The sequence below is a fragment of the Xyrauchen texanus genome, chromosome 15 (genome assembly GCF_025860055.1).
Source record: "Xyrauchen texanus isolate HMW12.3.18 chromosome 15, RBS_HiC_50CHRs, whole genome shotgun sequence".
Classification (NCBI taxonomy): Eukaryota; Metazoa; Chordata; class Actinopteri; order Cypriniformes; family Catostomidae; genus Xyrauchen; species Xyrauchen texanus.
Window position 1 is genome coordinate 16,716,188 of NC_068290.1, and position 13,888 is coordinate 16,730,075.

Consider the following 13,888-nt stretch of genomic DNA (forward strand, 5'->3'; position numbering starts at 1 on the left):
CTTAAATCTTATAAGAGGTTTATTTTTACTTTTTGCAACCACATTTCATATGAACTCTTAGGTTCTGGGTCAAATATTGAAATGCAAATCATCCTGGTGTTTGAAAATGTTTCTAATGATGTTGTCCAACTGTGATGTCAGGTCTGGACTGTGACATTGACATCCAGAAGTGTATTCAGATGGTTAGAGGGCAGCGTTCCGGCATGGTGCAGACTGAAGCCCAGTACAAGTTCATCTACTTGGCCGTACTACAGTATATAGAGTCAACTACAGCCTCACGAAGGGCCGTCATGGTAAGGGAGTGGAGGGGATATCTTATGTTTTTCTCCCCTCTGTTGTATTTAGTATTGCTGATTCTTATTTTTTTCACTTTCTGTTATAGGAAACAGAAACGGAGTATGGAAACCTTTCAATTCAACCCAAACACCAGAAAGCCAGTCGCAAAACCTCTGCAAAGTGAGTACGCTCTATGTGTCAGAGACTTATACTTGCAATTTATAACCAAATATTCACAAAACATTCCAGAAATGTTCCCCTCACATCCCCTTATCTTCTTTGAACGAATGACCTGTTAAGTAGGCGGTTCAAAGTTCTCTTAGTTGCACGGGCCATTTTGATTGCACAAGCATTTGGAAAGGCTTAGAACAGTTGTGCAACATCCTATTGAAAAGAGAAAGAGAGGGATTGAGTTGCGTATTTTATCTCAGATTGGGTATTGTTTCAGTTTGACCTTGTTCTAATTGCCATAAATTGAACTAATCATTGGCTTACTGGACAATGTTTGACAAGTCTCTCTGTCTCTTTCACGTTATTTCAGGTAATGGCTCTGAGCTATGAAAATGTTATACATTTTAAGTTAATCAAAGCAACTGTTGTGGACTGAAAATAGGACAAGGAAGAGTATAATGGCGTGAATATCTCCATATTTAAGTCTAATAACACCCTAAAGGAATTGTTCACCTCAAAAATGTGTCATTATTGACACCCTCATGTTATTCCAAACCTGTTTGACTTTTTTCTTATGCAGACTAAAAAAGATGTTTTAACATACTCACTGAGCCATCTGCTTCAAGGATCAACGTGTTGTGCATTTCTGAGATGCTATTCTGCTAAACTGCTGCCACACGATTGGCTGATTAGATTATCGCATGAATAAGTAGGTGTACAGGTGTTCCTAATAAAGTCTCAGTAAGTGTATGTTCTCATCAAAAAAGTCTTGTGACTTTCCCTTTACAATGTGAATACAAATTTCACTCAGAATGCGCTCTAAACCCCAAGTAATTCATTACATTTCTTAAAAGAGCAACAGTGGCTTCAACTTTCATTTTCATTTCTATTTTGTGTAAACTTTTTGTATTTTTTCTAAAACACGTGAGATGGAAATTCTGTTTTAATTGCAAATTCTTTTTGAGATATTCCTATATTGTGAATAGTGCTGCAACTAATGATTATTTTGATAATCGATTAATCTAAGGATTATTAGAATGAATATTCGACTATTCAGAGTTTATTTTAACGATTAATCATTAGCTCTTAACCGAATATTCAGCTTGTTTCCTGAATTAAAAGGTTGTATTAAACGTGCTTACTAACAATAAAGATGACAAAATCATCTTTTAAAAATACCTCTAAATGACATTCACTGAATTAAAGGGAAAAAATACTTTTTATTACGTTTATTTCAGTAAAGAAATTCACTGCAAAAAATCCTATTGTTATCAAGTGTTTTTGTCTTTTTTTCCATTTAAAATTGTCTAGAAATCCTTAAAACAAGATAAATTTACTTGAGAAGCAACATAAGATATTTAAACTTGCTTTAAGAGACTGTATCTTAAATATAAGCGTATTTTATATATAAGTGTATTTTTTCACTTGGTTATACTTCTGCGAGTGCAGTAAAGACAAAACATACTTATATTCAAGATATGTTCTCTAAAAGCAAGTATAAATAGCTTATATGCTGCTTCTGAGGTGAATGCATCTTTGTATTTTTAATATTGTATTCAACATTCTCATATAACAATTTTTTTAACAAAAATAAAAACAAATCAAAAACATATTTTGTTGCAGTGTATATCTCACCTTTCTGTTCACTTCAATCCATCTTATACTCTCAAAAAAAACAAACTCTCACTTAACCCTCTGGGGTCTGAATTTTGTATTTTGGGCCCTGGAGAAGTTTTGACATGCCTTGACATTTGTGCTTTTTTCAGTTGCTTAAAAACATATTAATGGCTAAAGTCTGATAACACTGTATTCAGCACAAACTGGGCTACAATAATATGTGAGCAAAATGCATGTACAGGTTTGTATTTTTGAGAAAATAACGTTCATATAACACATACTAAACATTTGTCCACAAGACTTTTGAGAACTGGATCTTGTAGCCTAGATTTTTTGCTACAAAATTATGTGAAAATCATCCTGATCACTCATTCATACAAAATAATATAGTAATTTAACTTTTGTAAGACACTTTTAGTGTTGACAGGTAATATGCGAGGAGGCGTGAACTATCATGAATATGGAGGTAATTTACACCTGAGAGACAAAGACCTTCCCCTGAGCCTATCAATGAGGGATAGAGAATGAATGTGAGGAGACTTAATGATCAAAATCAAGTTTTAAGTTAAAAGAAGTAATCTGACTATATATTTTCTTTACATAAAGACTTGGAAAATGTTACATTTTCCATAATATCCTGGAGCTTTCTCGCCTGTGTGTCATTGCAAATGTGCAGAAAAATGAAAGAAAAGTGTTTACAACCTCACAGTCGAGGGGGGGGGGGGCGTGTACATTTGCATTGATTGTCTCAGCACATTAGCGTATGAATGGCGCGCTCTGCTGGTGGGTGGGATCACATTACAGATAATGAGATGGACCGGTAAAAACTGTACATCGCTTTGTTTCAAACAGATTGCATCGCAGGAGAATATTTGTTTTATATTGCAATAGTTTTATTTAAAAGTAGACATTTTAAGCTTTCTTTAGACATTTTTCATGTTTGTGTGATAGGTATTCGCGGAGTTTCAGTTCCTTTTTGTGACGTGTTTCTGAAATATGCTCGTGGAGACAGAGACTGCTGAAAGCTCACCCTTTTAATTTTCTTTATTTTACAAAAGCACAAGATGTTGTTATTGTGAGTGTACACAAATAAAAGTAGACCCTTTATAGTCTCTAATGATGTCTTACACTTATCTGTATACCCAAAAATGACAGAGTATTTTAAGTTGTTTCTGCTGTAATGACGAAAATATCCAGCAGGATGCGCCGGCGTGTCCGTCGACCCCAGAGGGTTAAGCATGCACGCACTCTCATTAAGTGTGCGTGCTCGAGGGACGAGCATACAGTTTCAATCTCTTCCCCTTAGATAGGGACATTTGCGCAACTCATAGATGAGGCACTGACCACACAGAGAAATGCCAGTTTAGAAGTTTGTAGTTATTTACACGATCTGCTTCCGTATTATTTGAACTTTAGGACTGGAATAGCTTTATCTCATCTGTGCCATGCACGATGGCCTGATTATTTTTAGTTGTTTTTGATCATCTTACTGTAAAGTACAGAAATGATTAAAAGGGACATTATTGAATGACAAATGGGTCATGTGCATTTCGTCTTTGGACACACATTAACGGACCAAATTTTACACTCAACATGTAGTGAAAGGACGTGCTGCTGAATATTTCACCACTATTCTACACAACTACTGGTGAGTGAAATGTAAACATTTACCAGCCAGTTTTCAAATATACACATTAGTCGCATAGTTGAAATTTGGTTGCAAATGCTCATTTTAGTGGAAGGCTGTACTTGGAGTAAAATATCCTTCTTGGGATTTAAGAATCAATATCGATATTGTTTAAATAAAGATTGTGATGCATCTGGAAATCTATATTTTTACCTACCCATAACTGGCATATTATTGAAATGATCTCCTTTTGTGTTCTGCATAAGAAAGTAATATGGTTTGGAATGACATTTTCGGGTGAACTGTCCCTTTAAATGAAGATTTTTCATTTCCAGGCATTGCAGATGACTTCTCATTCCATTGAACTCCTTTGCGTCTTGTGATGTTAGGATGGTTATGATGAATAGACTACTATAAGTTTGTGACTAATTAGTGACACTTTCTTTTTCAGAAAAAATGAAGAGGTTTATGAGAATCTGGGAGCAAAGGGCAAGAAAGATGTCAAAAAGCAGAAATCTCAGGATAAGAAGAGTGGATCTGTCAGAAAACGCTAAAAAAGAATAAAAAAAATAGATGACATTTTATTTTACTTCACTGTTGTACAGCTTATAATAAAATACATCTTCAGGTTTTTTACAGACATACTGTTTTAAATCAAACTGAGCCAGAGGTTTTTGCGAGAAGCCCAAAAAGTTGATTGTATTTAGCAAATCCTGCTACATTTATTTTCAATTTTATTTGTTAAAATAAAATTGTTATTTAGCAACAAATTATTGATCAAGTAAATTTGTTTTACTTGATATAAATTGACCCATGATCTGCTTTCTCCCATGTATTTCTGAGTTTCAATAAAAGCCTGCCCAAAGACTGTTAAAAGTTATCGCTTGCCATTTACATTTATCAGCAGTAATAAAATGAAGATGTGTTTGCATAGACTGTTCAGTTTTCCGGGATATTATTATTATTACAGCGGTAAGGCCGAATGGAAAGGCTGATGTGCTGGAGAGATAATATGCACAAAGCCTGGCCTGATGCCAGTGAGAGGAAACATCTCGGTTACGCATGTAACCTCAGTTCCCTGAGGCGATGGGAACGAGATATTGCGTTTATTAACGCATATGGGGAGTGCCTTCTTATACGACTTAGTTGAAAACTCTCTACAATAACGCCAATATTCTAATATTGGCTATAGTGTTTTAGTGACGCCTGTTTATGAAAACAGGTGCACAAAAACACCATTTACTCCAAATTTCTGTCTGAGAACAAGGAGCGCATCACTCCCGCCTCAATAACTCTGAGTCTAGTAGTGTGGCTAGCGTTCGCAATGTCTCGTTCCCTTCGTCTCTGGGAACTAAGGTTGCATATGTAACTGAGACGTTCCCTCAGTACTGTAGTAATCTAGATCGGTCTCTGTCTCGAGAGAAAAATCGACCGCATTTTTACTCAGTCTTGTCTCGGTCTCACACAAAGAGAGCTCTGGATTTTATTTCAAGACTGGGGTCAAGACCACAACAGCGAGATGTCACTAAATTGCCTTGTCTGATTTATTTGTTAACATCATTACTGTTACTGGGTGTAAATCTTCCTGCTTCAAATGCAAGCAATAACTTGACTCATTTCTAATTAGACATTTTTGTAACTGTTAACAGCTGTCACACCTCCCCTCCCCCTTCACACACTCAAAGAAAGTGAATGCAGTAGACAGGAGAAGAAACTGTGGCTGTCTGAGAGATGTCAGCCAAATATTCTGTAATACACTTTGGCTGCATAAACAAGTGTTTCCTAATAACTGTGTCCAGGTGTGCAAAAATGATAAAATTCTTCAAAATAAATAAATAAATACCGTTTTTTTTTTTCTGGTATTTAAATGAAGGCATAGAGACTAAAAGCTGTTTATTTGTGTACAGCATAGTTACAGATGCTATGAACAGATGTGGCTTACTTTTGGCATTTCTCTCATGAAACATAAAAGAATATGATTAACTGTAAACGATTGTTATATATATATATATATATATATATATATATATATATATATATATATATATATATATCTATCTATATATCATTCATATATATATATATATCATATATACATATATACTGTATATAGATAAGAAATGGAAGTAAAACCACAATTTAAAAAAGAAATTTAAAAATGGCCATTTAAAATCAATAAAATACACAATAAAAAAAAAAAAATATATATATATATATATATATATATATATATACACACACACACACACACACACACACACACACACACACACACACACACACGAGTCTCAAGATGCTTCCACTCATGAATTGCCCTTGTTCTGAGGGACGATTCAGCTTCACAAGCCCTCCCACCCCTCTCGTCTGTGATGCCCAAGGATTTACACGAGGAGGCACAGCGGTGAGTTAGAGCAGGATGAATTTGAGGTGATCCTCATGCTGGCACACAAGCCCCTCCACTAAGCGCAAGTTTTCAGATACGCTATGTGAGAGACAAGCTCCAGCCTTCAAGAGCGCGTGTCCTCGTCTCAGCGGTTCTGATGCTGGGGATGATAATGACAATGTCATGTCTCTCGCAGCATCAGGCGAGTGGTCAGTGGATGATGCTGCTGCCCCTCCCCCCAGCAAGGGCGATGAGCGTGCACGTGCCACTGACAGGCTGGTCGAAGAGCTTAACCTTGAGTGGTCTCCCCCAGAGGAACCTGAACAATCTTGCATCGATGAATAGTTTCTGCAGTCTGGACACCGTCAAGTGGCCGCATTCTGCAAATCTGCCCCATACTACCCCGAAGTTCATAACGAACTGTCCAAGTCCTGCTGCACGCCCTTCTCAGCACGCTCGCACAGTTATGCCATCCTCTCTAATGTGGATCACAGGGAAGAAAATGGTTATGCCCAATTACCCCCTGTGGAGGAGGCCAAAGTGGCACACCTCTGCCCACCGCGTAACAGTGGGTGGAAATCACACCCATGCATCCCTCCAAGCCATGTCAACAAACGTCCACACTGGCTGGAAAAGCTTACTCAGCAGTAGGACGAGCTGTATCAGAGCTACACACAATGGCGGGGCTCCAGGTATTTCAAGCCAAGCTCCTCAAGCAAATGGACGAGCAAGGCTTTGATCCAGAGACATTCAAAGAGCTCTGCACGTTCTGGATCAACATATATGGCTGACCCTCACACAAATGTGTGATAGGGAAAAAGCAAAAAAACTCCTGACAGGCACAGCCCTTTGAAGCAGAAAGCAGAGCCAGCGGTTCCCTCTGGGTCTGCTCCATAGAAGGCTTGATTGGAGAAACAAAACACTGTTCCCCATCTCCCCACTGCTGGTTGTCAGGAAAGGAATATTGTTGTTCACAATATTGTTCAATGTTGTTTCTGTTTCTTGTACAAATAAATGCAAAAAGAAATGCAATGAATGCAAAAAAAGAATACAGCAGTCGCTGAAAATGCATGAAATGCTCACACATTCTCAATAAAGAGCCCTTTTTCATCTTCAAAGCACATACATTATGCGCAACCACTTCCCTATGGTGAGCACACATTATATCATGGTGAGCAAACCAAATTACCCTCAGTCCCATTCTGCGAACGAGTGGCAAGCTCAAATGGGTATTTCAGAGCTGTACACATATGGGTCAAACATAGCCTTTGATCAGTGAACCCCATTTAACACCGACACAGCAGGAAAAACAGTAGGAGAAATTAATAAACTTCTCAGAGCACTGTGCCAAAAAAATTGATATACACAAGTGTTTTATTTATTATATATTTTTGTAATATTTTGTTTAAGGGATAGTTCACCCAAAGATACAAATTCTCTAATAATTTACTCACCCTCATGCCATCCCAGATGTGTATGACTTTCTTCTGCTGAACACAAACGTTTTAGAAGAATATTTCTAAGGTCTGAATGGCTTTAAATCTACAAAAGGCAGAATAAAAGTAATTCATAAGATTCCAGTGGTAAAATCTGTGTCTTCAGAAGTGATATGAAAGGCGTGGCTGAGAAACAGATCAATATTTCAGTCCTTTTATACTATAAAAAAGCCCAGTAGGCGGCAATATGCACGAATCGTCAAAAGAAGAAGAATGTGAAAGTGGAGATTTATAGTAAATATTGATCTGTTTCTCGCCCACATCCATCATATCACTTCTGAATATATGTATTTAACTACTGGAATCTTATGGATTACTTTTATGCGGCTCAGTGCTGGTCCTACCCCATTTGGCACCATAGGCAAGACTCTCCAGTAACCCGTGTCCCCCAACTAAAATTATTAGAAAGCTATGAATTACTTTTGACACAAAAAAGTACAAATTAACACATAATACATCCTAATATGTGTAAACCCAAACTAGCAAAAATGTATTATAATAATGTTGGGAAGAAGTACGCAAGTCCATGTTATGGCTTCTTAAGTAGGCACAGTAGCGGTTCTAGGTTGTTTGGCGCCCTGGGCGAAACCAGCTTCAACACGCCCCCAAAGTTGTTAAAGTTGTGTATATAGGAATACCTTTAATGTAAAGTGAACTTGAACCAAGTCAAGTGGTCAAAGATGTAACCAACAACAACAACAAAAAAGGCACACTGCCCAAAAGATCTATTCACATTGTACAGTATATTTCACAGCAGGCACATTGCATCATCGGAATACAGGGCACATTTTGTTTGACACAGATTGAACACTAATTATTGGCTTGGTAGATTGGCACCCCCCAAGCGATGCCGCCCTAGGCACTCGCCTATGTCGCCTAATGGGTTGACCGGCCCTGATGCTGCTTTTATGTGCTTTTGGATCTTTAAAATGTTGGTACCCATTCACTTGCATTTAATGGACTATATAGCAGAAATATTCTTCTAAAAATCTTTGTTTGAATTCAACAAAAGAAAGAAAGTCATACATATTTGGGATGGCATGAAGGCCATGATGAGAGAATAAAAAATGTGGGGGTGAACTATCCCTTTAAATAGCCTAACCTCTTTATAGAGGTTAGCCTAATTTAGATGATAAATACTATAAGATACTCTAACTGTTGATCACACTGAAACAAAAAAACAGCTACAACGTTTTCTTTATACTGCTATCATTCTTTTGTTATATTTTGTATTATACTGTATATTGCCAATTTGTGCATATTTAATATTTAATATAAATAAGCATAATTAGCATATATGAATGCGTTCAGTGCGGTTTAAAACTCAATAAGGAGGTTGGATTTGGCTAGTTATTCGTATATGAGCTGATTTGGGAGGAGTCATGGCTACTTTGGGGTTTACTTACAGAGTGAGGATGGAATGTTTATCGGGGCTTGGGGCATTGTGTGCAGAACATCACGGAATAGATTCTCCGGCTTGGATTCTGCATCTCGTTCTGCACTGATAGTTATTTGCGTTTTGTCAGCAGGAAACACAGCGTCAATCGCGCTATTCTTTATAACCAAATTAAACAGCGTAGGATGCGATAGTGCTGCCTGAAGGCACAAAGAGATCAGGACGGACATCTAAAGGGAAAGTGAGTGCACAGAGCCACACGTCAGATAAAGTTTAGCCGGCTGCGTGTCGATTCGCATCAAAGACAGAGAAAATGTCTAAACCTAATTATACCGGCATTTACCACATGGTTTCCCAGGACAGCTTTGATGAATATCTGGCGGCTTTGGGTAAGCAGGAATATCTTCACTTTTTTTCTTTTGTCAGTTTGGAAATCTAAGTAAAGATGATGAGAGAGCAAAACTGATTTTTGTCCTAGAATATAAAGAGTCCATTCACCACCAAACACAGTCACTCAAATTACAATATTAGGGGGCGTTAAGACTGAACTGAATAGAAAAAGATAGAACAGAACACAGGTGTCTCGAGACGGGATCTAAAGACAAAAGACGTCCATCTAGCTCAAACTATTGAAAAAACAAAAAAAAGCTTAGACATGTTCGGTGTGAACAGCCCCTCTAACTTTGTTTGTAACTTGATAATGTGTCGACTTGAATGCACCCTCTCTACTTGTCTTCAAAGCTCTGTGAAGATGGTGACATACCTCACTTTAACCTTTGATTTACTCAAATATAATCATCTTCTTGCCATGGGGAAGAAAGCCTAAACGAGATCACAGCATTGTAATGTGTAAAGAATACAAATGGGAGTCATGCCTGAACAGATGTGCATTGCTTTTACATTCAAGATGAAAATTATAGGTCTGTCACTGTCATAATATACTGAGGTTATCTCTTTTAACCTACCTCTCTCTTCTCTGTGTCTGTCTTTGTAATGTTTCACATTTAGATGTTAATTATGCATTAAGGAAAATCGTCAGCATTCTGAAACCCAGTAAACATATTGAGCATGATGTGAACACCGGCAAAATGAACATAAAGACAGTCACAACCTTTAAGAACTTCGACATGGATTTTACTCTGGGACAGGAATTCACCGAGGACCTGGGGCCAGTTGATGGACGAAAGTGCCAAGTATGTGGGATTTTTACTGGCTTTTTGCTCTTTCTTTTTATCGTCTGTGACGTATTTGTTACAAATGTGCCACTTTAAAAGTAACAACAGCCAGACAAAAGGACTGGGGGAAGTGTAGTATGTGTGTTGCTAATGGATAATGTTCTCCACATGTTTCAGACCACTGTCGACTGGGACGGTGATAAATTGGTGTGCGTTCAGCGAGGAGAGAAAGAGGGTAGAGGGTGGACACACTGGTTGGAGGGAAACATTCTCCATTTGGTAAGACATTAAGGCTTATCCTGGGTCATACAAACTGCATTACATATGTCTTGTTATCTATTTGCAGAAATCTTATAAAAGGTAACTCAAAAAACTTAAATCCTGCAGAATCCTACAGCCCTCTTCTGAAGGGGGTTCCATAGAATAGAACAATGGGGAGTGGAATTCTTTGAAAAGGTTTCATTTTTTATTACCACGGCAACAAAAACTATTAATTATATTTACAGATATAATGTATGAAGTGCAGGGTTTTTTTTTTTTTGAAGGAATGTTCTGGTTTCAATAACAAGTTAAGCTCAATCGACAGATTTTGATTTTTCAAATTATGACTTGTCTGCAAAATACACTGAGGCACTTACAATGGAAGTAAATGGGGCCAATTTTTGGAGGTGTTAAAGGCTGAAATGTTAAGCTTATAATTTTATACAAGCACATACATACATTTTCCTGTTAAAACTTGTGTATTATTTGAGCTTTCAAGTTGTTTAAATCATTGTATTTAAGGTTGTTGTAGGCTTTAAGGAATTACATCATCATGGCAACACATTTCCAAAATTGGATTTAACTTTACTCCAAAATTTGTATCACATTTAAATCATGTTAACATGCTTGCTATTTTCCTTCTTGTGGCTATATTTTTGAAACAATGTGTATTTTAACGTTTACAGATTGGTGACATTCACTTCCATTGTAAGTGCCTTACTGTAACCCATATTTATTTTTAGATTTTTTTAAGAAGAGACAAGTCAAAATGTATTTTAGTGGTTATCAAGTTTATACCACAAACGCTGTTGATTTAGCATTAAATATTGAACGCGGAATATTTATTTAACTGTTACTTTTATGGCAATTATGAAAATCAATTTAGAGACCTAAATAGACCACACATGTGAAAAGTGTCAAGATGACAAAATGGAAAAAAGGGTATTGAAAGAGGAGATAAAGAGGAGGAGGGGGATTTAAGCAAGGAATTTGAGACGGAAGGTCTTTTGTGTGCTGGTTTAGCAGTCTTTTTAGAAATCTCTTCCCATCCTACTGTCATGTTCTTTCCCACGGTTGCTTGTCGTTTAACATATCTTTCAAAACAACAAACAATTTATTCATTTTGGGGATAGTTCCAATGTAGCAACCTGGGTCTCCAAGCCTTGTTCAAAAACACAATGTTGAATAGGCTCTCTCAAAATCTCTTGCAAGTTCATGGATCGAACCTAAGCCTTCATTGGGCTACTACCAATGTTTGAGTCCCTGATAATGCTTTTTTTTCCATTTTGTTTTCTCTCCCTCATCTCTCTTTCTTTCTCCCTGCAGGAGTTGAGGGCTCAGGGTGTAACTGCCAAGCAAGTCTTTAAGAAGTCTGAGTGAGGGATAGCGAGAGGGAGAAAGAGAGGGGCCATTTGCGGGGAGTTTAAGCTCAGAGTGTCCTAAGATATCTGGACTCAGAAAGAGGCCATGTTGCCACATAGATCTGTCCTCAATCAGCAGCAAATATTGTTTTAATGGAGACTACAAATGTAGAAATTGTTTCCCTCTCAGTGAAATATTTCAGCATGAAAGTGAATTTCCTTCTCTCGCATTTGAAATCCAAACAAAATTTAGAATGAGATCAGGCCACAGTAGCCCTCCAGACCTTTGTTAATTTTAGTGAATGGTACTGTAAATATGGACCAGTTTCAGGCTGGATTCATAAAATCCTAAAAATGTTTTATGCCGTTATGTTTGTAGTATGCAGAAATAGTGATGCACTTAGCCAATCAAGTAGTTCACATTCTTAAATTTGTATTCCAAAATTCTATGCCTATTTATCAAGTGTCCTGCTACGGAATTTGAATTTGTAAAAAATTCTGTAATGACTGTTAAGTCTGTTGAATTTGTTTTGATTAATGCACTGCACTTGTCAAACTTTGCCTAAAAGTGCTGAGATATGTATGGTCAGAAATGTAAAGTTATTGTCCTCTACTGAATACAACTCTTTATATTACCATAAAAACAGATGTGTGTGAAATATTTTTGTTACTGGTTACTTGTCTTAAAAAGTTTTATATAGCTGCTGTGCTGTTTCAGTTGTTAAAAGATTGTTCAGTACAAGTTGGGCTCAATCGATAGCATTTGTGGCATAATGTTGATTACCACAAAAATTTATTTAGACTCCTTCCTCCTATTCTTTAAAAAAAGCAAAAATCGAGGTTACAGTGAGGCCCTTACAATGGAAGTGAATGGGGACAATTTTTGGAGGGTTTAAATAAAGCATATAATTTTATAAAAACACTTGCATTAATTCTTCTGTTAAAACTTGTGTGTTATTTGAGCTGTAAAGTTGTTTATATTGTCATTTTTGTGTTTGTTGACATTACATCGTCATGGTAATGAAGGCTATAATTTTACACAGAAAATGTTTGTAAGTGATTTTATCAAACTAAAATAATGTTTACACACACTTTCTTTATGTCTTGTGGCTAAACTTTTTAAACAGCGAGTATTTTAGTGTAAAAAATTGTCCCCCATTAACTTCCATTGTAAGTTCCTACATCCAGATTTTTGATTCCTTTAAAAAAGGAGGAACGTGTCGAAATAAATGTTTGTGGTAATCAACATTATATCACAAATGCTGTCGATTGAGCTGTAAATAACCTGGAACATTCATTTAATTTACTAAATGCTAACTAAAACACTTACATTGACTACATGGGACTGTAACTTGATAAAGTGCACAGTGGCCACCTCATAACACTTTAATTTATAAAACTTATGCTAGCATTAATGGTTGACCGATATATCGCAAAGGCCTATAAATCGGCCGATATTCTGACTTTTTTAATGTTCGGCATCGGCTGATAAATTTTCCCGTTTGGTTAAAAACCAAACCGTTTTTTTCTTGAGGGAGGCAAAAATCACCTGCATGCATGCAAAGTGACTGAGACATGTAAACAACCAAGTTTTGTTTTGTTGTTACGTGCTATCATGTTACTACAATAATAGAACGTAGTGCAACACAGTGTCATTTAAATGGTCCACATATTTGGCAGATGCATTTGAGCTCATAATGTTAAAGTGCTCGACTGTTTAATTCTCCCTCTCTCTCCTCAACAGTTCCCTGTAACTTTGAACTGTCTTGTCTAATAATAAAAAGGCAAATATCAATAAAACTAATATCATATACCATCTGAAAATATGCACATATCTCATTAAAACAGATGTAATAAACCAACCTCACACAACTTCAGCAGATCCAGCATCCTGTGGAGCGCTCATTTCTTTACCTCTAAAGCATGTATTCTAACAGTCTCTCCTCAACAGTTCCCTGTAATTTTTCTAATGACAAAAGGCAAATATCAATAAAACTTATATTATATACCATCTGCAAATATGCAGATATCTCATTTAAAAAGATGCAATTCACGAACCTCACGACAATCCAGCCTTTTCTTACCGTCGAGAAGTATGCACAGCAAACTTATGCAGCAATAAAAC

At 36.8% G+C, this 13,888-nt stretch overlaps 2 protein-coding genes across 3 annotated transcripts in view; both read left to right on the forward strand.

The window, feature by feature from the left end:
• The window catches only part of LOC127656503 (tyrosine-protein phosphatase non-receptor type 6-like), a 51,892-nt gene extending 47,055 nt beyond the window's left edge, over nt 1-4,837 (forward strand). The window contains exons 13-15 of one of the 2 annotated variants that reach the window (XM_052144883.1): nt 142-293; nt 383-456; nt 4,143-4,837. In XM_052144883.1, the coding sequence (XP_052000843.1) occupies nt 142-293; nt 383-456; nt 4,143-4,245 (329 nt within the window). In that variant the 3' untranslated portion in view covers nt 4,246-4,837. The remainder of the gene's footprint in view (nt 1-141; nt 294-382; nt 457-4,142) is intronic. The other variant, XM_052144882.1, reaches the window with a different exon arrangement.
• Nucleotides 4,838-8,977: 4,140 nt separating this feature from the next.
• LOC127656067 (retinol-binding protein 1-like) lies at nt 8,978-13,568 on the forward strand. The gene is made up of 4 exons (XM_052144227.1): nt 8,978-9,355; nt 9,975-10,159; nt 10,319-10,420; nt 11,729-13,568. The coding sequence occupies exons 1-4, from the start codon at nt 9,280-9,282 to the stop codon at nt 11,780-11,782; spliced, it is 417 nt and encodes a 138-aa protein (XP_052000187.1). The 5' UTR covers nt 8,978-9,279; the 3' UTR covers nt 11,783-13,568.
• The last annotated feature ends 320 nt before the right edge of the window (nt 13,569-13,888 follow it).

Coding starts and splice junctions, on each gene's coding strand:
- LOC127656067 (XM_052144227.1), top strand. CDS start 9,280: ATGTCTAAACCTAATTATACCGGCATTTACCACATGGTTTCCCAGGAC. Junction 9,356..9,974: donor TGAATATCTGGCGGCTTTGG/GTAAGCAGGAAT, acceptor TTTCACATTTAG/ATGTTAATTATGCATTAAGG. Junction 10,160..10,318: donor TTGATGGACGAAAGTGCCAA/GTATGTGGGATT, acceptor CACATGTTTCAG/ACCACTGTCGACTGGGACGG.